General features: G+C 42.1%; 1 protein-coding gene across 3 annotated transcripts in view; it reads right to left on the reverse strand.

The window, feature by feature from the left end:
• The window catches only part of LOC138830838 (leucine-rich repeat-containing protein 37A-like), a 52430-nt gene that overhangs the window by 23973 nt on the left and 2868 nt on the right, over nucleotides 1-25589 (reverse strand). For 2 of the 3 annotated variants that reach the window (XM_070027646.1, XM_070027645.1), the window contains exons 3-8: nucleotides 20776-20930; nucleotides 12538-17309; nucleotides 11928-11999; nucleotides 9601-9672; nucleotides 3323-3394; nucleotides 2385-2465 (exon numbers count right to left, since the gene is read on the reverse strand). In XM_070027646.1, the coding sequence (XP_069883747.1) occupies nucleotides 2385-2465; nucleotides 3323-3394; nucleotides 9601-9672; nucleotides 11928-11999; nucleotides 12538-16793 (4553 nt within the window). In that variant the 5' untranslated portion in view covers nucleotides 16794-17309; nucleotides 20776-20930. The remainder of the gene's footprint in view (nucleotides 1-2384; nucleotides 2466-3322; nucleotides 3395-9600; nucleotides 9673-11927; nucleotides 12000-12537; nucleotides 17310-20775; nucleotides 20931-25589) is intronic. The other variant, XM_070027647.1, reaches the window with a different exon arrangement.

The following is a 25589-nucleotide window of genomic DNA, read 5'->3' on the forward strand; positions in this document are numbered from 1 at the left end:
GTAAAATGATGGAAAATATATACAATGCAAACAGTCACTAAAAGGGAGCTGGGGTATGTATAAGAGATTAAGTGGATTTAACACTAAAATTATTACTAAGGACAAAGGTGAGAAGTACATAATGGTAAAAAGCACAATCCATTAAGGAGATAAAATAACTGTGAACATATATGCTCCCTACCCCCAATAAAACAAAAATGTCCAACCAAGTTTGGTAAGAGTGGTTCATGTCTAAAGTCATAACTACTTGGGTAAGAGCAGAAGGATCACAGTTCATGGCCAGCCTGGGTAGACAAACAGATAGCTAGGCACCATTGGTTCACACCTGTAATCCTACTACTCAGTAGGCTAAGTAGAAAGGTAGACAAGGTAGGCAAAAGAGCTAGACCAGGCAGGAAAGTACATGAGACTCTTATCTTCAATTAACCAACAAAAAGCTGGAAGTGGAGTTGTGGCTCAAGTGGCAGACCAACACCCTTGAGCAAAAAAGCTAAGGGACAGTGTTATGGCATCACAAGTGGCAGAGCACCAGCCGGTCCAGTATAAGGCCCTGAGTTAAAACCTTAGTTTATATAAACAACCAGAGTTGAGACTGAATGTGTTGTTACAGGCCTGTAATCCCACCACGAACAGGAGGATTATGAGTTTGAGCCTATACTGTGTAACATAATGAATTTAAGTCTAGTGGGCATTACATAGAAAAAGTGTGCCTCAAAAAAATCATGTATAATAGTGTTGAAAATAATATATTACTTGAGAGTAATTACATTCCTTGATACCCACAACAACTTGTATATCACTCATGTACAAGTTCTACAAAGTGAGGTTAAAAAGAGAATTTCATGGGCTGGGAAGGTGGCTCAGTGGTAGAGTGCTTGCCTTGCATGCCTGAGGCCCTGGGTTCGATTCCTCAGCACCACATAAGCAAAAAGAAAAAAGCCAGAAGTGGCGCTGTGGTCCAAATGGTAGAGCACTAGCCTTGAGCTGAAGAGCTGAGGGACAGCGCCCAGGCCCAGAGTTCAGGCCCCACGACCGGACCCCCCCCCCCCAAAAAAAAAGAGAATTTCACCTGGAGTCGATAATGCCCTTCTGGCCACTGAATATCATAGAAATTTTGTTTTATTTTATTTTTTTGAGGCAGAGTCTTGTTATGTAGCCCAGGCTGGCCTTGAGCTCTAGATCTTCCTGCTTTGAGTGCTAGGATTACAGGTATGTGCCATCATGCCTGATAAACAGAATATTTGAGTTGAAAGGGAATAAAACCCATACTTGTTGAAGGCAGTCAGGAAAGTGAGTATATGGAATCAAGATAGCTCAATGTTTAATTCATTGATTTTATTTTTTTGTGCCATTACTTGGGCTTGAACTCAGGCCCTGAGTATTCTCTCTTAGCTTTTTCACCCAGGGCTAATGCTCTACCACTTGAGCCAGATCTCCACTTCTGAATTTTTTGTTCGTTAATTGGAAATAAATCTATGGACTTTCCTGCCCAGGTTAGCTCCAAACCAAGATATCATCAGATCTTAGCCTCCTACGTAGCTAGCATTACAGGTATGAGCCACCAGCACTGCTCCTAATTTTTTTCTCTTAATACATAGCTCAACATCAACATTTCTGTTCCTCAAAGGTTTCTGTTACCACAGCAACTGACAAGTTCAGAGGTATATACTTCTTAAAAAATAAAGTTCTGGCTGATTGAGGAAAGTGCCTATGGCATATTGTCAGGGATTATTTCTGCTTCAACATAAGAAAGTGACATTGAGTGCTCCCTGGAGGGTTTGGTGTTCAACTTTGCTCTTTGCAGTTCTGTCTTAGGGGCTTATTCAGCAGTTGAGAAGGAATGAATGTTAACTTTATAAGTGAATTCTAAGGACCAGGTACACATATCAGAATAGCATCATTGGCTCTCATGATGATGCTAATTTGAACGGTACTTGTCTGGTGTCTCTGTTGTACTTGCCAAAGATCAGGACCAAGGAAACAAGAGCCTATCAAATGTAAGTCATATGAGTCTCCTAGCCTTGTGTGTTTCCTCATGAAAAAAAGGAAAAAAAAAAAAAAGATCTTAAAGATATACTCTTTCAGGCTGGGAATGTGGCTTAGTGGTAGAGTGCTGGTCTCGCATGCATGAAGCCCTGGGTTCAATTCCTCAGTACCACATATACAAGAAAAAACAGAAGTGGCGCTGTGGCTCAAGTGGTAGAGTACTAGCCTTGAGCAAAAGAAGCTCAGAGACAGTGCCCAGGCCCTGAGTTCAAGACCCAGAACCGGCCAAAAAAAAAAAGGGGGGGGGGAAGATACACTTTTTAGAGTTAATATAGTCCTCATACCCAGCTAACCAATAAGGTCTTATTTAACAAACATTTATCTTCTATTTCACTTACAATTGGTGTAAAAACTGCATTCCATGCCATGCCTCAAATGTTCCAAAGCTCAGTTCTGTGAGTAAGTTGCAACCAAGATTTCTACAAAAAAAACAATAATAATAATAAGCCAAAGAAAAAGAAGAAAAAAAGATATTCTTTCAGAACATTTATCAGTTCACAGTGATTCTAATTCACTTATGATGAAACACACTTCAATACTTCCCCCAGGCTTAAAAAAAAATCTTACTGTAAAAGATACTTACGATTTACATTTTTCATATTTACATCAGTGTCAAATAACATTTATGTAGAAAAAGTTTTGTAGCTGGGCACAGGTGACTCACACCTGTAATCCTAGCTACTCAGGAGGCTGAGATCTGAGGATCGCGGTTCAAAGCCAGCCCGGGCAGGAAAGTTCGTGAGACTCTTATCTCCAATAACCCCCCCCCCGCCCCCCCCCATCCCCGCTCCTCTTCCCCCCCCCCCCCCCCCCCCCCGCTAGAAAACCGGAAGTGGTGCTGTGGCTCAAGCGGTAGAGCGCTCGCCTTGAGCTGCAGAGCTGAGGGACAGCGCCCAGGCCCAGAGTTCAGGCCCCACGACCGACAAAAAAAAAAAAAAAAAGTTTTGTAGCTTCAATGCAATTGTCATTTTGGCTTGGACAACTCTTGGCTGTGGAGATTATCTAGGGTATTACAGGGTGTTTACATCATCCTTAGTATTCGATGTCTATTAAACTCTGAAAACTTTCCCAGAGTTGCCAAATGTCCCCTTGGTACTAAGTCACACTGACCAAGAGTCACTACTCTGTAGTGATTCTCTCTGACCTGTAATAATTCTTACACTTATCTTTGCTAGAAACTAAAGGATCTGCTAGATATTTTAGTAACTGTTAATAGCAAAAAATTAATTATATTTGAGAATGAGTAGTGTAATTCAATACTTTATTTGTAACTTACAGAAACTTTAGAAAAGGTAGTGGTTCAAATGTACTTCTTTCAATAGACTGTATTTTATTGCAAGACAAATCTCTAGGAAAAGTAAAAGGAAAATAGTGCATTGGTTAGTTAACTATTAGATATCTGATTAATAGAATTAACGATATGAAACATTTTTTTAAAAATCTGAACCTTTGTCCGTACCCCTCACATTTTTTGTTTTGTTTTGTTTTGTTTTGTCAGATGTGGGGCTTGTACTCTGGGCCTGGGTGCTGTGCTTGAGCTCTCTACCACTTGGGCCATAGCACCACTTCGATTTTCTGGTGGGTAATTGGAGATCAGAGTCTCATGGACTTTCCTGCTGGGACTGGCCTTGAACCATGATCCTCAGATCACAGTTTCCTGAGAAGCTAGGATTATAGGTGTGAGCCACAGGTGCCAAGCTTCACTTTTTTTTTTTTTTTTTTTTTTTAGCCACCAGGGCCGAGCCCAAGAGTCTCACTTTTTTTTTTTTTTTTTTTTTTTTGGTCCGGTCGTGGGGCCTGAACTCTGGGCCTGGGTGCTGTCCCTCAGCTCTTCAGCTCAAGGCTAGCACTCTACCACTTGAGCCACAGTGCCACTTCTGGCTTTTTTCTTTTTGCTTATGTGGTGCTGAGGAATTGAACCCAGGGCCTCATGCATGCAAGGCAAGCGCTCTACCACTGAGCCACCTTCCCAGCCCGAGTCTCACTTTTTTTGTTTGCCAGTCCTAGGGCTTGAATTTAGGGCTTGAGTGCTGCCCTGAGCTTTTGTCCTTAAGGCTAATGTTCTACCATTTGAGCCACAGCTCTTCTTTTAGCTTTTTGGTGGTTAATTATAGATAAGAGTCTCACAGATTTTCTTGTTGGGGTTGGCTTTGAATCTGGATCCTTAGACCTCAGCCTCCTGAATAACTAGGATTACAGGTATGAGCCAATAGCACCCAATGAATCTCACTTTTATAATCTTCATCAATAAAAAAATACAACTATAGGGGCTGGGAATGTGGCTTAGTGGCAGAGTGCTTGCCTAGCATGCATGAAGCCCTGGATTCCATTCCTCAGTACCACATACACAGAAAAAGCCAGAAGTGGCTCAGGTGCTAGAATGCTAGCCTCAAGCAAAAGCAGCTCAGGGACAGTACCCAGGCCCTGAGTTCAAGCCCTAGGATTGAAAAAAAAAAACTTAGATTTTAGAGGTAATCCTCACATGTCAAATTTGACATGTGAACTCTAAAGAAACGGGGATAGGGGGATACTGGGGCTTGAACGCAAGGCTTTGTAATCTTGCTTAGCTTTTTTTTTTTGAAGGGGGGGGCAATTCTGGGGCTTGAAGTCAGGGCCAGGGCACTGTCCCGGAGCTTCTTTTGCTCTAGGCTAGCACTCTACCACTTGAACCACAGAGCCACTTCTGGCTTTTTCTGTGTATGTGTACTGAGGAATCAAACCCAGGGCTTTGTGCATGCTAGCAAGCACTCTACCACTAAGCCACATTCCCAGGCTCCTTGCTTAGCTTTTTTACTCATGTCTGGCACTCTCCAGTACCCCCAGCTCCAGCTTTTCACTGGTTAATTGGAAGTGAAAGTCTCTCAGATTTGTTTGCCAGGCTGGCTTCAAACCATGATCCTCAGATCTCAGTCTCCTCAGTAGCTAAGATTTCCTGTATGAGCCACCAGCATCTAAATCTGTGGGTATTTCTAATGCTAAAAATGTTATTCTAGCCTGGCACTGGTGGCTCACACTTGTAATCCTATCTACTCAGGAGGCTGAGATCTGAGGATCACAGTTCAAAGCAAGCCCGGGCAGGAAAGTTTGTGAGACTCTTATCTCTAATAAGCCACTCAGAAAAAAAGAAGTAGTGCTATGGCTCCAGTGGTAGAGTGTTACCCTTGAGCAAAAGCAGCTCAGGGATAGTGTCTAGGCCCTGAGTTCAAGCCCTAGGACCGCCAAAAAAACCCCCACAAAACACAAAAAAGCTCCAACTGTATTCTCATTTATATATATATATATATATACCTTTCTAGTATAATTATAATATATAATTATTACATTTAATATAATATATAATTATATAATAATAAATAATATATAATTAATATAATTATAATTAGTTCTAAGGCAGTTCACCACCAGAATAAAAGCTGCCCCTTTCTGTCACTTGAAATGCAATTTTGACTGAAATAAGTCATTGAATTATATTTTCTGTAGTAATAAAATTCATTTGGGGTTCATATTGACTTAAAATCAAGATAGGCCTTGTTTATCTGCATTGTCCACCATGTTTGAGACAGATACAAATGTCTGAGCAAATCACAGGGAAGAGAGTCAAAGAAATTGATGACTCAGAAGAGTGCAGGACATTACTTCATGACTGACCTTTTTCTGCATCTCTGCTGTATTGTAGTTTGTGTTCATGTATTTGTCTTGCAAGACCATGCTTTCTTAGAAGTTAGGACCCTGCCTTACTCATCTTTGAGCTCCTGTCTAGGCACAGTGCTTGACATAGTCTATTTTAGGTCTTTTTCATTGGTAGGCATTTTTAAAAAATGAATGATACAAAAGCTAATGTGATGTAAATAGCTTTCAATGTATTTCTCATTGTAGGACTAACAACAGGTTGACTCCACTGAGCAGTTACCTCATTTGTATTTCTCCAAACTATGTAAGGTTTGGGAGTCCTCATGGTAGAGGTATGCCAATAAACCAATACAAAAGCAGTCATCTCCTTTGGGCCTGGAAAGTTTAATGCTTCTAAGGACTACTTTTTGAGCCATGTGAGATTTCTTTTACTCATTCCCAAAAGCCTTCTTTTTTTTTTTTATCATTTGTAAGGACTTGGACACTCCTCTCCCCTCTCTCTCTCTCTCTCTCTCCCTCTCTCTCTCTCTCTCCTCTCTCTCCTCTCTCTCTCTCTCTCTCTCTCTCTCTCTCTCTCTCTCTCTCTCTCTCTCTCTCTCTCTCTCTCTCTCTCTCTCTCTCTCTCTCTCTCTCTCTCTCTCTCTCTCTCTCTCTCGGAATAGACCCCAGCAAACTAAGCCAGTGCTCTAGCACTGAGCTGTAGCCCAGCTAGCCTTCTAATTTTGAAAGCAGGGCTGGGAAGGTGGCTCAGTGGTAGAGCGCTTGCCTTGCATGCATGAGGCCCTGGGTTCGATTCCTCAGCACCACATAAGCAGAAAAAAGCTGGAAGTAGCGCTGTAGCTCAAGTGGTAGAGTGTTAGCCTTGAGCTGAAGAGCTGAGGGATAGTGCCCAAGCCCAGAGTTCAGGCCCCATAACCGACCAAAAACAAACAAAAAACAAAAACAGAAAACCAAAAAAGACTAATTTTGAAAGCAGATTTGAAAAAAAAACATCTTACTAGCTTAGTAAGACAGTTTCTATAAACCTTAATGACTGGTATATATGCTGTGGAGGTACAGAAGTAAAGAACATAATACTTCCTTATCTGAACAGATACTGTGTAAATATTCTCTTCTTGGCAACAAAGCTGTGAGGGGCAGCTGAGTAACAGTGGAACATGACTGCCAGCAACTTGGAAGTTAGAAGAAATATTCTTGAGTTTGTGCTAGGGACATTTCTTTTTCTTTTTTTTTTTTTTGGGGGGGGGGGTCTGGTCGTGGGGCCTGAACTCTGGACCTGGGCGCTGTCCCTCAGCTCTTCAGCTCAAGGCTAGCGCTCTACCCCTTGAGCCACAGCGCCGCTTCCAGCTTTTTTTTTTTTTTCTGCTTATGTGGTGCTGAGGAATCCAACCCAGGGCCTCAGGCATGCGAGGCCAACACTCTACCACTGAGCCACCTTCCCAGCCCTAGGGACATTTCTGACATATGTATTTATTAACATTTCTACAGATACAACACAAGTATCACTTCAAATTTTTTGAGATTTTGTTGTTGTTGTTTGTTTTGCCAGTCCTAGGGCTTGAACTAAGGCCTGGGCATTGTCCCTAAGCTTCTTTGGCTCAAGGGTAGCACTCAACCACTTGTTTATATGTACTGAGGAATTGAACCCAGGACTTCATACATGCTAGGCAAGCACTCTACCAATAAGCCACTTTCTCAGCCCTTTGAAACCATGTTTGAAGAAAGAGTCTTACTATGTAGCCCTGGCTGTTCTCAAACAATACTCTTGCCTCTACCAGCTGAGTGTTGGGATTACAGGTATAAACCACCAAGGCTAGCTTAAAACACCAATTTTTAGCATGGGTATAACAATTCTCACATTGAAATAGTCACTACTACTCTGTCCATTATAACCATCTTGATAGTATTATTTATATAAATAATTTATTTAATATTTAAATGTTAATTTAGTTCAAATAACTTGTCAAAACATAGGTGGCTATGACATTCAAGTTAATGTAGTGCCTATATTCCTTTCTCCTTTCGGCAACTCTAGCTCTTTTTATCCCACTAATTTATTTATTAACCTTTATAGGACAAATGGTAAATATATTCAGCTGTGCATGTCATATATAGTGTGTTACATATCTTTATGTTTCTTTTCTTTTCTTTTTTCACCTAGCCTTTTATAGTTTGGGTATGAAGTACCCTTGGAAAAATGCTCATGTATTGAAGGCTTGTTCTACAGGTAGTATGGTTATTGAGAGATGACAAATAACATATGAGAGCCCTAACTTCATTACTGGATTAACCAACTAATGGTTTCATAGCTGAAGAGGGATCAGTTAGAGGCAGCAGGTTGGGAGTGTGCTTTAGTAGGTGTATCTTACCCAGAGACCTCCCCTCTCTTCTCCCCTGCTGTTCTCTGCCCTTCTTTCCCCTCCTCTCCTCTTCCTCCCCTTCAGTTTCTTACCCTCTCCTCTTTTCCCCTCCCCACTTTCTCTCTCCTCTCCTCTCTCTCTTCCCTTATCCTCTCCTTTTTTTCACCCCTCCCTTTTTCTCCTCTCCTCCTGCTCCCTTTCCCTTCCCTCCCATTCTCCTGTCTCCTCTCCCCTTCTTTCTCTCCAAACTGCCATGAGATTAGCATCTGTAGTCTATGACATCCTTGCACCAATGTTGTACTATCTCATGACAGTCCCAGAAACAATGGAGCAGCTAGCATGGACTGAAATCTTTGAACTGGGAGAGAAAATCAGTTTGCCTTCCTTTATGAGGTATTTTTGTCCCAAAGGCAAAAAAAAAAAAAAGTGACTGATACAAGCACTTAAAAAAAGTAAAACCTCCCTCCCACACAGTATAACCCCTGCTTTCACTGTATTTGATGTCGGTATAATTTGTGGAGGGGAAGGGGAAAAACAAATCGTTTAAGGGGGGGCGGGTGGAGGCTGGGAAGGGATGGGAATGGGAAACAAAGGAGGAGGCTACAATACTTGATAAATAATGTACTCATTATCTTGCCCATGTAATTGTAACCCCTCTGTACAGTATTTTCACAATAAAAAATAAATAAAAATTAAAAAAAAAACAAATCGTTTAAATAGGGATACAGGTAGACCCATTGCAACAATGAGATGTACAAGTCGTTATGTCAAAAACGAACTTTACAACTTTGGTAGGGGGGGAGTGGGAGGAGGATTGGGTGGGGGGGCAGGGGAGAGGATGGGAAGGGATGGGAAGGGGAAACAAAGGAGGAGGCTACAATGCTTGATAAGAAATGTACTCATTATCTTGCCCATGTAATTGTAACCCCTCTGTACAATTAAAATAAAATAAAATAAAATAAAAAAGTAAAAACCTGAGCAGGGCACTGATAGCTCATGCCTGAATCCTAGCTACTCAGAAGGCTGAGATCTAAGGACTGCAGTTTGAAGCAAGTGCAGGCAGGAAATCAGTAAAACTCTTATCTCTAATAAACCATAAAAAAAAAATCCAAAACCTGCAAGTAGAGGTGAGGCTCAAGTGGTAGAGTGCTAGCCTTAACAAAAGAAGCTCAGGGACAGTGCCCAGGCCCTGCCCCAAGACCAGTACACACATATAAAAAAAGAGTAAAAACCTTTCTTAATTTATGGGCTGTACAAAAACTGACTGGATTGGGTTCAATACCCAAGCTGTAGACTGAATACAAATACAAGTAGATGGAACACGAACATTTTTTAAAACAGGGTTCATTGGTGCAGCAGCAGGCTTATTACCATTTTTTCTTAGTAAAAGGCATGGGTTTTTTCCTCATTAAATGATTGACATGCATTAAGTAATGCTGGAGATGGCTGATATATACAGTGATTGACAAAACTGTAGAATTTTATTGCTGGAAGAGATTATAATAATGATTTAATTTGAATGACTTATTCATTTCATAGATAACTTACAAATAGGTGAACTTACAAGACCATGACAGATAGCAGGCCTTCAAAAGAATCCTTACGCAATTCAGTCAGATGATTTTCACTGAGGATTCTGAAAGATGAAAAAATTATTCCTGCATCAAAATGCATCAAGTAGAGCCTATCAAGTAATGAAATATGAAGAAATGAAGGTTATGATTTTCTGTTGCCAACCACAATTTTTTGAGGACAATTAAATATTCATGTCTACTTCTAGATTTATTTTCTCAGATTCACAAAGAAGTATCTTCAATCATGTTCATTATAGTCAACAAGGAAACCAGACATGCCTTAAAAACAGTAGTGGAATTAGGGTAACTCTCCATGTATAGAAAAGAAACATGACACATATGTAGTGAAAGAATCAAGTTACAAAATGCTATCTTTTTATTTTATATTTATTTTTTGGTACTAGTTCTGGGTCTTGAACTCAGGGCCTGGATGCTGTCCCTTTACTTTTGCACTCAAGGCTAGCACTCTACCACTTGAGCCACAGCTATACTTCTGGATAGATGTGTGTGTGTGGAAAGGGGAAAGGGAGGGGTTGTTTAATTGGAGTTGAGTCTAATAAACTCTCCTGCTTGGTCTGCCTCTGTCTCTGAACAATGATCTTTAGATCTCAGCCTCCTGAGCACAAGTGGCTCACAATCCTAGCTACTCAGAAGGCTGAGATCTGAGAAACATGGTTCAAATCCAGCCCTGGCAGGAAGTCCATGAGATTCTTTTGTTGTTGTTGTTGTTGTTGGTTATGAGGCCTGAACTCTGGGCCTGGGCGCTGTCCCTCAGCTCTTCAGCTCAAGGCTAGCACTCTACCACTTCCAGCTTTTTCTGCTTATGTGGTATTGAGGGATTGAACCCAGGGCTTGCGAGGCAAGCACTCTGCTACTGAGCCACCTTCCCAGCCCAAGTCCATGAGATTCTTATTCCAAATTAACCACACACCAAAAAACCAGAAGTGGTGCTGTGGCTCAAGACTCAGGGATAGTGCTCGGCCTTGAATTCTAGAACCAGTACAAAAAAAGAAAAAGGAAGGAAGGAAGGAAGGAAGGAAAGAAGGGAGGGAGTGAATGCCTTGAATTCTAGAAACAGCACAAAAAAGAGAGACACAGAGAGAGAGACAGAGAGAGAGAGAGAGAGAGAGAGAGAGACAGAGAGAGACAGAGACAGAGACAGAGACAGAGACAGAGAGACAGAAAGACAGAGAGAGACAGAGAGACAGAGAGAAAGAGAGAGAGAGAGAGAGAGAGAGAGAGAGAGAGAGAGAGAGAGAGAGAGAGAGAGAGAGAGAGAGAGAGAGAGAGAGAGAGAGAGAGAATGAGACCACAAACCATTTTTCTGTATGTAAAGCAACTGCATGAGAAAGGATTTGGGATGATAGATCTTTCCACTATATTTTTTCCCTTCCTTCCTTCCTTCCTTCCTTCCTTCCTTCCTTCCTTCCTTCTTTCCTTTTTTTAGGACTGACACTAGGACTTGAGCTCAGTGCCTGCTGCTATTGCTCATTCACTAGTGCAGTACCAACTGAGCCATGCCTCCACCCCCTCAACCATACTCAAGAATAGTTTCCATATTATCTACCATTTCATTTTTATTTATTAAGAAAATAATCACCTAAGTCAGGAGCTAGTAGCTCATGCTTATAATCCTAGATACTCAAGAGGCTGAAATTTATGGATCATGGTTCAAAGCCAGGCTGGCAAAAAGGGGCTTATCTCAAATTAATCACCAAAAGGGCTGAAAATGTAGCTGTGGCTCAAGTGGTGGAGCCCTAGCCTTGAGCAAAAGCAGCTTAGGAACAGTGCCCAGGCTGTAACTGGCATACACACACACACACACACACACACACACACACACACACACACACACACACACACAGAATATAATTCATGTATTATTTATACAGCAGAAAATAAATTGAAATTGCCCTGGTTAATTCAAAGAAGGTCCATGGAACTATTTAGCATTATGGCTATAAGTTCTCACAGTGAATATAAAACAAGCATTCTGCCACTTAACTATATCCTCGTTGCCCATAATATTTAATATTTTAAACTTTCAATCAGTAGAGATTGCTTAGGATGTGGAGGAGACATGATTTTATCAGGAGTATTCTCTTCAGAATTCTGGACCAAGAAGGGTCCAATAGTTGCATTATTTATTTTTTATTTTTTGGTCTTTTATAGCTTTTTTTTTTCTTTTTTCCCCAGAACTGAGGACCAAACTCAGGGCCTTGCACTCACCAGGCAGGCGCTCTACCACTGAGCTAAACCCTCAGCTCCCCAAGAATACAGTTTTATTTATATTCACACTTGGGAAGAATATACTCACAGTTTCTCAGTCCAAGGGTACTCTCTCCATGTATTTTCATCAGTATAAGAAATAGCATTCCCGTGGAAATTTCTATGGGAAGCACAGTTTATATTAAGTAGGAAAAGAAAAGTCAAGACAAGAAAAAGCCATTGCAACCTCCTGGGGGGATAGTCAAATATAGAAAAACAAAACAAAACAAAAAACAAAACACCTTTATCTTCTAGAGCTATGAGCTTCCCACAGTTTGCATAATAAAGAAATAACCCTGGGTCACTGACACAAATGAGGTCTCATAATAGAAGTTTAATTTCCTATCTGTTCAATCTCTTGCATATGTAATGACAGTTAATTATTTTGGATGTATTTTTCCCCAAATCTTCTTTTTGTTTAAACTGACTCCTTCAAATCAATAAGAAAATGTTAACAGAAAAAGGGTTAGATATTTATTATTATTATTAGCAAATAGAAATTGTTTTTAAAAACCTTCTGTCAGGTAGCACCAAAGCCTAAGTGCTCCTAGGAAGAACACTTAGAATGAAGTGTAACTTAAAAAAAAAAAAAGCAATGAAAAATTTAAAGGCTATGTCAAGCAGAATTCCCAGCACAAAGAAGAAAAGATGATTCTTACAAAGTAGTGAAGATTTTCATCTTGGCGGTAGGATCTGGCACGGGCACTTGGTGGAGCCTCTGCTTTGGGTGAAGACCCACACACATCAGTGCCTGAAACTGGCAAGTACAGAGCTCACATATGTTGGTGCTGGGAAAGGCAATCTGTTCCATGTGCACAGCTAAAGCATTTTCTGTAGCAAGATTTACAGAATGCTGAGTTATGGTAAATTCCACATTCAAAGGGTGAGCTGTGACTGGAGTTTGAAATGTCAATTTAGGCTGAGTTGGAGGCATAGCTGTAGTCTTGAGGACTGGAGAATATTCAGCCCCTCCTGTGGGTTCTGGAGTTGAGGGAAGTCCTACATCCAGAGATGAAACAGGTACATTGGGTGGTTTTGTAGACTGAATTCGATCATGGCCTGGCATTGAAACGGGCATCACATAAAACACTACAGCTTGAGACATAAGCCTCTTAGGTGGCGTTGGAAGTTTTGTTTTGGTCTCCTGTTTGGTTGGAACAGGTTCAATCTCCACACTGGATCCTGGAGTTAAGGTAAGGTCCAGATCAAAAGGCTGAACTGTGACTTGAGTTGGGTGGGGATACTGAGCTGGAGCCTGGTGTGGATTTGGACGTGATTGCTCAGGGTTCATTAAAGAAACTGTCGGCTTCTTCAGAGTTGAAGAGTGTTTAGACTCTCTGGTGGGTTCTGGAGTTATGTTAATTTCCACATCCAAGTGTGGAACTGTGGCTTTGGGCAATGCTGAATGCTGAGCTTGATCATGGCCTGATACTATCTTAAAATGCACTGGAGCATGAACTATAGTTTTATGTGGCTTTGGAAGCTGAGCTGAACCTATGTCCTCATGTAGTTCTATCTCCATAGGAAACTTTGGAAGCTGAGTTGGGGCTTCCTGCATGATGGCGGGAATTTCAACTTCTTCATTGTGTTCATTGCCTGCTGTGGCTTCCTGTTGGGTAGAAAGAATTTCACTTTCAGTTTCTTCTAGGGCTGGAGTGTTCTGATTAATTGGTATAGGTTCAACCTCTTCAGAAAGCTCTGGAGGCAGAGGTAGAGCCTTATGTTGCTGGGCTTTAGAAGGTTTGTCATTCATGGGAACTAAATAATAAACTGGAACCTCATAGTAGATTGAAGAAATATCCCTTTGTGTAGTGGGTTCTGGTTTTATGGGAAGCCCCACATGTGGAGGTTCAACAGTCATACTGAGGAAGTTTGAATATTGAGCTTCATGCTGATATGGAAGTGAAGCAATCAATTCATGATGCTCAGAAAATGGACCTGGTTGTCCCTGTTGGATCAAAGGTTCAAATTCCTCAGTAGGCTCTGAGTCCTGAGCTGGGGCTTCTGGATAAATTTCAGAAGGATGCTCCTTCTCAGGATACTCAGAACGGTGAGCTGTTTGCTCCTGCTCATTGAGAACAGGTTCTACCTCCTGTGCATATACTGTAGGCCAAACTGAGGCCTCTTGCTGGGCTAGAGCAGTTTCAAATTCCTTGATAGGCTCTGAATATACAGTAACTTCCTTATCTTCAGGTTTAACTTTAAAGTTATCTTGGTAATTTTCAGGCTTAACTTTAAAATTGGCCAAGTTATCATGGTAATCTTCAGGCTTACCTTTAAAGTCAACTAAATTATCTTGGTAATCTTCGGGCTTAACTTTTAAACCCACCAAGTTATCATGGTAATCTTCGGGATTAATTTTAAAATCAGTCAAGTTATCATCACTTTCAGGCTTAACTTTAAAATCAGCCAAGTTATCACTGTTATTTTCAGGCTTAACTTTAAAATCGGCCAAGTTATCTTGGTAATCTTCAGGCTTAACTTTAAAGTCAGCTAAGTTATCATGGGAATCTTCAGGCTTAACTTTAAAATCAGCCAAGTTATTCTGGTAATTTTCAGGCTTAACTTTAACACTGGAGAAATAGTCCAGGTAGTCTTGATCTTGATCTAGGGGTTGAACTGTTGCCTTGTCAGGTGGTAGTGTTTCAGCTACACTCTCCATAGGGGATTCTGGAGCATGAATTGGAGCCTTTTGCTTGTCTGGAGGTGTGGCTTCCTCAGGATACTTTTCAGGAAGAGCTTCATTTTCCAAGTGGCTTCCAGGGTGTTCTACCTTTTGAGAAGACTCAGATTGTTGAACTGAATGCTCTTGCTCACCGAGAGAAGTTTCAGTTGCTGAAGCCTGAGGTGGGACCACCACCTGGACTATGGAAGGTTGAAACTCCTCAGAAACCTTTGAAGGGTGAGTGGAGGATTCCAGATTGCTTCCAGAAGTTTCAGCCTCCCCAGGAGATTCAGAAGGCTGAGCTGGCTGCTCCTCCTTTCTGGGAGGGTATTCTTCCTCCATAGGAAGACCATCTGGCTTAATGGAGGAATCATGCTCAACTACAGAAGTTTCCATCTCCTTGGTAGTCTCTGAAGGAATAGCAACTTCCTTATCTTCAGGCTTAACTTTAATAGCAACCAAGTTGTCAAGGAGAGGTTGAATCTGACCTGGATATTTTGTCACCTCTACTGGAGTTTTTACTATATTCATATGGAACTCTGGAGCATGACTTGGAGCCTCAGGCTCAGCTGGATGTGTGAATTCCTCCAGAGACTTCTCAGCTTCAGCATGGTCTTCCAAGTGGCTTCCAAAGGATTCTACTTCTTCAGGAGATTCAGAATAGTGAGTTACCTGCTCTTGCTCACTGGGATGAGGTTTATTCAGCAAAATAGGGCCAGAAGTCTGATATGGGCCATCCTGAAGATCCTCATTGAACTCTGGAGGCTGAACTGAGGACACCAGATAACTTCCAGAAGTTTCACCCTCCCTAGGAGACTGAGATGGCTGAGCCGTTTGTTCCTCGAGGTGGGAAGGAGTTTCAGCCGCCACAGGAAGTCCTAGAGGTTGACTTGGGACCTCATGCTGGTCTGGGGAATATTCAGCCTTCTTGGTAGGCTTTGAATTTATGCTACCTTCCATATCAAGTTGCTTAACTGTAACATTGGGGAAGTAGTCACGGTAATCTTGATCAGGACCTAGAGGTTGAGCTGTCACCTCATGATAGGGTAAAGTTTCAACTATTTTCTCCATAAGGGACTCTGGAACTTGAACTGGAACCTCTTGCTGAACTGAGGGTATGACTTCCTCAGAAGTCTTTTCAGGATAAGCTGGGACTTCCATCTGGTTTTCATCATTTTCTCTGCCCTCATGGAGCTCTGAAGGCTGAGCTGGCTCCTGTTTTTGGGTAGATGTGTATTTTTCCTCCTCAGCACTCTCTGGAGCCTGCGCATAGGTCTGCTGTTTTTTGGGAGTAATATCCTCTATATACAGAGGATTAATCAAGTAATTTTCCAAGGTTGAATATTGAGCTTCTTTTGTATTTGGAAATGAAAACTTGACCCCAGGATGTATGGATGGCACAACCCTCTCAAGCTGAGATTGAGCTGGAGTATCTCTCTTGGGTGCAGAGAATGGAGCCTTCTCAGGAGTCTCCAGAGTTTGGGTCTCCAGCTGGAGGGGCTCTATAGGTACCCTTGGATTCTCTTGGGATTTATGGGGTAGGTTGTCAGCATAAACCATATCTGTACTTAGATTTGAATAATCATTCTGCAAAGGTTGTTTCTGAGGATGAGGTTCTGCAAATTGTTTTTCAGTTCCAACAATAAATGTAGCAAGTCGAGAATGCTGAGCAATATCATTCTCCAGGTTCCCTGGTGAAACCATTAACGGTGTTGTTCTTGAACTCTGATTATGTTCAGGAGCAAGAAGTATTTCAAATGATTGGTGATCTGAAGCCTGAGTTAGATCAATGGTCTGAAACTTACTTTTGAGTGGAAGAGGGTGAGTCTCAGCCTCATTGTAATTTCCACCTCCAACTGGCACCGCCTCTGGGAGCCTCTCCTGTACAATTAACTTGTCTGGTAGATCTTGTTGAGGATCTAGAACCTGTTTTGATTTTGGAGAGGGCTGTCCAGAATCTTTGTCTAGGAATGGAAGCAAACTATCGGTCAGCTCCTGAGATGGTGCAGATATCTTAGAAGGGACAGAGGACCCAAGGTTATAGGGGTCTCTGGAGTCGGCTGGTGGTGTCAGGATGTTGGGAGATTCAGTTGGGAGGTAAGAAGGGTGAGAGTCAGAGGTCAGCTGGACTGAATTCCTAGCCCAATGAGCAATTGGAGCCGGCTGGACCAAAAGCCACAACTGTAGCGACAGGAGAAGGAGCCTTAGGGCCCAAAGACAGACCGGGGACATTATAGGCAACAAAAACATGACAGGCGCATTCACTGCCAATCGCGAGCCAACGCCAGTCACAGGAGCCAAAGCATTTTGCCAGGGTCTTGACCCCGTGACCCCCCGGTGACCTGCCTTGCCCCGCCCCTTGTTTATGACATTTGTTTATGAAACAGAGACCTTTAGAAGGCAAGGCTCAGTTGTGTTCCACAGGTACAGGAAGTCTTTTCTGACTATGCTGGGGCTGGAACCCTCTGCCCTTACAGGAGAGTCCCTCCGAGTCCCGCAGAGTCCCTCCCCACTAGGCCTCTCCCCCACAGCGAGGCAGGATTTGGCCGGCAGACCTGGGGGTCGTTGTCCCCCTCCCCCCAAATCAGCAGCCCATTGGGTGGGGCACAGCAGAACTTCCCAAGGAAGTCACAGGGCGGGGCCTCTGGAGATGTTCAGAAGTGCTAGTCCAGTCCTGGAAGCCTCAAGTCTTCCTCTTCCAAAGTGAAATCTGAGAGATTTTCTTCCTCCCCTTGGCAGTCTGGCTTCTGGGGAAAAGCAACTGATCTGCCAAATGAAAGCCAGTGAGGGTGTCAGTTAGGCAGAAGAATACACGTTGCAATTATGTATCCCACAATGTTCTCATTCCCTCTAAAGTTTCAACACTGGGTCCCCTGGCTGATGATCCACCACTGGGTTAGCTGGGGCTAGCAGAGAGTCAGTGATGACACTAACATTTCTGCAGGAGGGGTTTTGAGGTGAACAATGCAGTCAGAGAGGGTTTGATTCTGAGACAGCTCTTGACATTGACTTGGGGAAAACATCCTCACCCCATATTGTCTCAACACACCATTTTCAGAGGGTCTACTGTTAAAGAAAACTCAATCTACCTTGGTTCTTAGGTCTGCCATAAGAACAACCCTGGCAAGATGGGAACATAGCAAAAGTGATAGGAAAGTGTATTAGGCCACAAATATGGAAGAAAAAGATTATGTAGTATAGATATGCCACAGGAAGACAGCATTCCAGCCCATCTTCAGCCATCCTTCTCCATCTTGAGAGGTATATTGACCTTGGTTAAATAGGGAGAATTAGAGGCGGGATGTGAGGAGGTATGCATGGTAAACAGTCTAAATTGCAAGCTATTCTGAGGTAGTGCCCCATAATCCTGAGAGTTTATTGTCTCAGGATTGGTCAGTTTGGGCCTTACAAATAGAGTCTTTACAGCCTGGCTGGTGGTCTGTGGCCCAACCCATTCAAGATTTCACAAGGCTGTAAAGCGAATTCTATTAAGTCCTTTCCCAGAAACAGCCTTGGAGTAGTTCTTTGACTCAGGGGTTGGTGAGGTTTACTGAATTAACAGTTGACCTCTATCTAGACTTTTGTGGTTTTACTGACCTGGGTAGTAAATATCTTCTGCTTTTAAACTATTAGTTAAGTGGAATAATCTATCATCAATTTTTTGCTTGGAGTACTAAAACAAAATCTTAGGACATTTTGTGACCATAGGGTTATATTTTATTCCTATCTTACTACCTCATGAGCACATATAGATTTTTTTTTTCCCCTTCAGAGAACTTCTAATAATTTAACTCTGGTATAAGTTTATTGTCTGCTACATCCCTAACCTGAAAAGTCTAAGAAGAGGCTTCATCTTATTCTCTCTGCTGTGCATATGGCTGGGGACATGGTAATGATTTGAAAATGGAACTGATTCCCAAAGTCACCACTGTTAGGCTTAATCTTTTATAATCAGATTTCTGAAATCAATGCTGACTTCCTTTCTCATTTCACAGGAAGCTGGATTTATTAAAGTCTGACATTTCCTTGACTGGTTTTATTTATTCATAATAATAATGATAATTTCTTGGTTGTGGGGCTTGAACTCAAGGCCTAGGCACTATCCCTGAGCTCTTTTGCTCCAAGCTAGTGCTCTAACACGTTGAGCAACAGCACCACTTCTAGTTTTTTGGTGGTTAATTGGAGATAAGAGTTTCATGGACTTTCCTGCCCAGGCTAGATTTGAACCATGGTTCTCAGATTTCGCATGAGCCTCCAGTGTCCATTGACTGGTTTTATTTAAACAACAAAAATAATTATTTTCCATGGGAAAAACATTTAATGCTTTTTCAGAAGGCAACCACTTCCTCTACCTTTTTGTTATAACAGGTGTCACGATGTGGGCTAAGTTAAATAATGAAAAATCCTCAAGTTCCCAGTGGCAGGAAACACATTTTACCTCTCCCCTTTTTTAAAACATTCTATAGATAGTAAATAATGACTACTTTCTCCTAGAAATGATGTTTGGCAACTTAATCCCTGGTTAAGGCCTTTCAAATAATTAATGAATACAGAGGTTCTTTGGTAGTCTATTTAAGTCTTGGGAGGTGCTGAGGTTTACATAATAAACTATATGCATAAAGCATTGAAGCAGCCAGGTGCTGGTGGCTCAGGCCTGTAATCCTAGCTACTCAGGAGGCTGAGATCTGAGGATCACAGTTCAAAACCAGCCAGGGCAGGAAAGTCCGTGAAACTCTTATCTCCAATAAACCACCAGAAAACCGGAAGTGGTGCTGTAGCTCAAGTGGTAGAGTGCTAACCTTGAGCTGAAGAGCTGAGGGACAGTACTCAGGTCCAGAGTTCAAGCCCCATGACTGACAAAAAAAAAAAAAGTATTGAAGTAGAAGCTCAAATCCCTGTGATCCTGCTAGAGCCCTGCAGTATCCCAGTTTCCTTAACTCCTATAGAGATTACAGAACACCTCTCTTAGGTCCATAATGTTGTACTCTGAGGGTCTCTTCAGTGAAGTACCACATTTTTGGATGCCCCCTCACAGACCACCAGAGACCACGATCAATGCAAACAGCAAAGAGTCATTTATTGTAAGCTCAAGCTTGGTCCTCCGCACACTGGGTAACCAGTGACGCTAAGAGGCCCCGAGCATAGAATCAGCACAGTTTTTATAGTATTGAACAAACAACTTTAAGGAACTTTTACATAAGAAATTACATGATTGGTTAACATTTACAGCAAGCTAAGCTGGGCAAATATGATTGGTTGACCTTTACAGAAAAATATCCTTGGTCCATAGCTTGACCACAAATGGTTATGAGTCACACATGGACCAACAGTATGCATGGCATGTTTCACCCTGAGCTCTGAAGAACTTGGTTGGGACATTATATGGTTTTAACTGAAACTCTTAGCCCTTAGTCTCAGGGGTAAACACCTGCCTTAAGCAAATGCCATCTATGGCTCCAAGAATTGTTTGTGCATGGCTTTCTGTCATAAATTCCTGGCATTGGGGCTAAAGTGGGTCACGAGTTAAGTCGCAGAACTGAGATGGAGTGTTAAGTAAATATGGAGTTGCTTAGGTTTCTCATTCTCTCCCCTTCTAGAGCATCAGGGACCAGTCATGGTCCCTTAATTGGCACAGTCTTTTATATTTACAGTTTGGTATTGGGATCTCAGAACTAATAGATGGATTGCACTGATCTCTTTTTACTAGGTCCAATTGTGAGTAACAAAATTAACAGTACCAAAGGCCCTTACTTTTCAACCCCCCCCCCAATTCCTTTCCCAAGGCTTTCTCCTCTTCTTTACAATTCCTTGAGCTTCTTTGTGGCTAGAGTTTCAAACTGCCCATTTTTTCCCTGTGGCTTGTGTAACCAAATTATCTCAGAACAACCTCAAGGCACCAATGGGTTGCAGAAGCTTGCTAGATTGTAAGGCTAAGAGCAGGGCTGGGTCTCATTCCTTTCACTACCTGTATTGATAACACACGCAGCAGGTTATTACCATACCAGAGCCAAACTAGGCTGTGACTATAAGAGTGGATTTCCAGTCACTATGCACTGAAGTGCCTAAGGCAAGCAAGCCAGTGATATGCTTGTCCCCAGTATCCACTGTGGGAATAGAGAGGGTTTCTGGATATCACCCAAAAGAATGTCCCACAAGATCCTAGTTTTAGAAACCTTCAACCGGGAAGCGGTCTTAGGTGATGGAATGAGGCAGGAGTTCAGTCTACTTTTACCATGGTGGAGGTGGTCTGTGTGACGTTGTAGATTTCCTCCAGGTGACTGTCAGGCTGTCATCAAACTTTACCCATTAAGGTGTGCAGCAGCAGCAGCAGCAGGGTCTCTCAGTGGCTCCAAGGGACTGTCACACCTAGTGCTGGGCTGCAAATTTCTACAAAGATTGGTTAAGGATACATTACATAGGCTTGGCAGGCTGTGGCCCCATTGATTTTTAAGACTGTTTAAACAATAGCCCTGGACAATTTACCAAAAGGATAATTTTTTACTAACCAGATATTTTTGTAAATAGACACAGAAGGCCTAGTCTTGTAACCATCTCTGACAGATGCAGTCTCCACACTTGCACACCTGTTAACACTATTCTTTATGCCTTTTTAAAAAAAATTATTTTATCTATTTTGCCTCATTTTTTAAAAACTGACTCTGGACCCTTGATCTTAAAAGGGAGTTGATGGGTGAAGGTCCATCTTCTGTAACTTCTTCAAGTTGATTTTAGGGGCATTGATCCTACCTAGCCAGGAACCTATAACCTTAGCCTATTTTACAAAGAGGCTATCAGGGTTAGATGTCATTAAGAACAATATTTTAACCTTTGACAACTGCACAGACCTTTTCTCCAGCTACAGCAGTGTAGCTTGTTTAGCACTCTGGTTTGCAAAAGCATCTTTCTGGATGGCTTAGGCATGTGATCTCTAGTGACTCTAACAATGCCTAAGTTACCTTTGCAGGCCTTTAGACAGATATGAATAGAAACACACTTTCAGGTTTACAAACTTTTTCTGAGTAGATGAATTTCATGTAACTGGTATCAGCTCAAAAGTTACTGCCAATTAGAGCTTTTGGCACATACAGGGGTTGGGATTTAAATTATCCCCCATATTTTACAACCTTAGCTTTTTAGTACTATCACAGATGACTGACAAGTTCCTGTCCCTTACAAGGTAGTCATGAACATTAGGCATGCTTACAAACTATCTTCCCATGACCTCCTGGCTCTGACCAGTTTTGAAGGGCCACACACAAATGACTCTAGGATCTGACATTTCTGCCATCCAAGCAGTGGCTTACTGCCTCTGGATGCTCCTCCATTGCTCTTGTCCCAGGAGTGTCTTCTCCACACTGGGATAAATGCCTCATTGGCATTTCCCTTAGTTGGTCACTGGACTTGAACTTGGGGCCTGACTGTTGTCCCTCAGCTCTACAGCTCAAGGCTAGCACTCTGCCACTTTGAGTCCTAAAGCAACTTTGCTTGCTCTTTCAGCACTCTGCTGGCTGAGTAGAGGTGACAATCTCACAGGGACCTTTTTCTGCCCCGGTTGGCTTTGAACCAGTTTCAGATCAATGAGTCTTATAAAAGGCCACTTTACTCCAATTAAAAGCAACAAGGTGGTCAACATAAAAGTAGCTTTTAAGCATGCTCTTACCTGAAACTTATTAAGAGCCAGGGTTTTTATCTTGCCCATGCAATTGTAACCCCTCTGTACAGTATTTTCACAATAAAAAAAAAAGAGCCTGGGTTACATCTGACAAACTTGTAAGAATGCCCTGTGCTTTACTCTGGGCTTGCTGGAAACTGTTTAAAAACCTACAAGAGCAAACTGAAATAGCAATTATTTTGATAATCCTAATTTTTCCTTTGTGCACTTTGAGGCAAATGTTAAAAACAATTTTACTTTTAAACTTTATATCCAAAAATCCATTCCTTATTTTTTAAGTCTCCTATTAATCTTCTTTTCAATATTATATACTTTAGTTTTTAGTTGCATTAAAAAAAAAATCCCTTAGGGGCTGGGTAGGTGGCTCAGTGGTAGAGCGCTTGCCTTGCATGCCTGAGGCCCTGGGTTCGATTCCTCAGCACCACATAAGAAAAAAGAAAAAACCCGGAAGTGGCGCTGTGGCTCAAATGGTAGAGTGCTAGCCTTGAGCTGAAGAGCTGAGGGACAGTGCCCAGCCCAGAGTTCAGGCCCCACAACCGGACCCCCCCCTCCAAAAAAAATCCCTTAAAATCTTGAGGCCAAGTGTCACTCATTGTCTCTTGGCTGCTTGTTTTAAAATAGATACACATTAAAAAAATTTTAAACAATTTTTCCTTAATGCAAAAATTACAATCCCTATCACTGTACCAAGAAGCTAAACTTAACACCTTTATGACTTTTAGAAACATCCTAATTGTAGAACATCATTGAAAGCAAGTCACATTATACAAATAACTTTTTATCCCTCTTTTTAAGACCTTCTTAATTTTAATTTTAACACATCCAAGGGGCAGTTTTAACAATACTAATCAGATCACCACATCACTAATTTTTACCATCATGTTTCCAGTGTCTATCTGCAGGGAAAAGGGACAGAATGGGCCACTTGGCCCCTCCTATGGAATGGACACGCACCCAATCTGACTCTTCAGCGTTAGATGAATTGCGTTTGTGCCAGCTTGCCCTCTTTTACCATGTGTGGACTCCTCCCAGGGCCCATCCCACTATCGGTGGACTCCCTCAGGGTCTGTCCCTCCATGCATGACCAGCTGAACTGCACTTCTGCCTGCTCACCCCTCACCCCTAAAGATAGATCATCTGTTGGCTTTTAAGTTTTTCCCTTACCTTTTTTTTGTTGTTGTTCTTGAATAAAATATACAGTTTTAGACAAACAAAACAGGTAATGTTTTTGACAGTGTTAAACTAACCTTTATATTTAAATTTCTAATATTTATCCCCAAATTTAGCAAGGGAACTAAATCCCAAACTGCCAATACATTTTAAAATATTAGAGGGCTGGGAAGGTGGCTCAATGGTAGAGCACTTGCCTTGCATGCATGAGGCCCTGGGTTCGATTCCTCAGCACCACATAAGCAAAAAAACAAAAAAAAATGAAAAAACAGCTGGATCTCTATAAGGAGGTAACTTGACTGGGACAATGATTTCCAGGATATTTTCAATTTAACTAATATGCAACGAACAAATAGATATTATGATTTCACATTTAATTTTTTTGTGTGTGTGCCAGTTCCGGGGCTTGAACTCAAGACCTAGGTGCTGTCCCTGAGATATTTTTGAGATGTCGCCCCATTCACTGAGACCTGATTTTGTCTTTGTGGCCACTTGTCTGTCTTGTTTACTTCGGTGTGTTTTCTGTTCTGTTTTCTGAGGTAGAGAAGTTCTGGGTGAGGGTGGCAGGCTCACTCAGCAGACTCTGGATTCAGCTTGCTGAGTGAGAATGGCACCGAGTTCTGGTAGGGATGAACTGGGGGCCCAATAGTCTCCAACTCAGCCTTCTGTTGTTGTCTTGTCTAGTTCTGTTTTAAAGTTAGTACCAGTTTTAAGTGTGGGTCCTTGGTTTTTGTGTTTGTGTTTGTGTTATTTATTTGAACATCTCTGGGGGAATAAAAGTTCCAGTCTCTGCTGGGTTCCATCACAGACCTGCTATGTCCCCCTCCCTGTGAGGCGTGGAAGGTTGCTGGACTAGTTTGGTTCCCTTCAAGCCTCAGGTTGCATTTTCTCGTTGTGGAGGCTGCTGGCGGGGAGGGTGAAGAAGGCTGTGTGCCTGGGGACTTTTCAGCTAGTCCTAACAATGTAAAATTTGATAAAAAAAATCAGGCCAGTTAGTTTCAGGTGACCTCCTCCCCCAGCCCTCCTCCAACAGGAGGGATTCAAAAGACCCATTGGTGAATTGCCTTGTGAAACAGGCAAGCTCTGGGAAAATGAAGCTCAACAAAGGTACTTAATTTAAAAGGAATACTGTCTTAAATTTTTGTTTTAAAACTTTAAAAAAATGTATGTACAACTGATTTTGATTTTTGCGCGCTTTAGTATCTGTGTGGGTTTTGCATATGTTTGTGGACATGTTTAAGATAAGAATTGTCAGCATGCTGTAACAATTGGGTAAGTTTAAGTTTAAAATGTAAAAGGTTATGAGTTTTGGACATTACCAAAAATTTTAAAGAACTATTACATTGTTTTAAATGGCTTTTTAAAGGATTCTTTAACTTAAAAATTAGAAAATCTGGTATTTAAAAATCTAATATTTTATTTTATTTTATTTTTGGGTCCGGTCGTGGGGCCTGAACTCTAGGCCTGGGTGCTGTTCCCCAGCTCTTCAGCTCAAGGCCAGCACTCTACCACTTGAGCCACAGTGCCACTTCTGGCTTTTTTTTTCTGCTTATGTGGTGCTGAGGAATCGAACCCAGGGCCTCATGCATGGAAGGCAAGCACTCTACCACTGAGCCACCTTCCCAGCCCCCGCCAAGGTTTCTTGCCAAAACCCTACTTGCAAGTCAGATACGAAACACTTAACATAAAGCAGCTGCACTCTACTTACTGGCTGGCTAGACAACTCGCTGATCAGGTGTCGGGGTGGGCTTCTGGGGGGCATCCCGGACGAGCCCCCATTTGAAGTACCCCTTTTTTCAGATGCCCCCTCACAGACCACCAGAGACTACGATCAATGCAAACAGCAAAGAGTTGCTTATTGCAAGCTTGAGCTTGGTCCTCCACGCACTGGGTAACCGGTGACACTAAGAGGCCCCGAGCATAGAATCAGCACAGTTTTTATAGTATTGAACAAACAACTTAAAGGAACTTTTACATAAGAAATTACATGATTGGGTCTGGGAAGGTGGCTCAGTGGTAGAGCGCTTGCCTTGCATGCATGATGCCCTGGGTTCGATTCCTCAGCACCACATAAGCAAAAAAGAAAAAAAGCTAGAAGTGGTGCTGTGGCTCAAGTGATAGTGTTAGCCCTGAGCTGAAGAGCTGAGGGAAAGTGCCCAGGCCCAGAGTTCAGACCAACCCCCCCCCAAAAAAAAAGAAATTAC

The sequence above is a fragment of the Dipodomys merriami genome, unplaced genomic scaffold (assembly GCF_024711535.1).
Source record: "Dipodomys merriami isolate MVZ:Mamm:240054 unplaced genomic scaffold, mDipMer1.0.p SCAF_19, whole genome shotgun sequence".
In the NCBI taxonomy this organism is placed as follows: Eukaryota; Metazoa; Chordata; class Mammalia; order Rodentia; family Heteromyidae; genus Dipodomys; species Dipodomys merriami.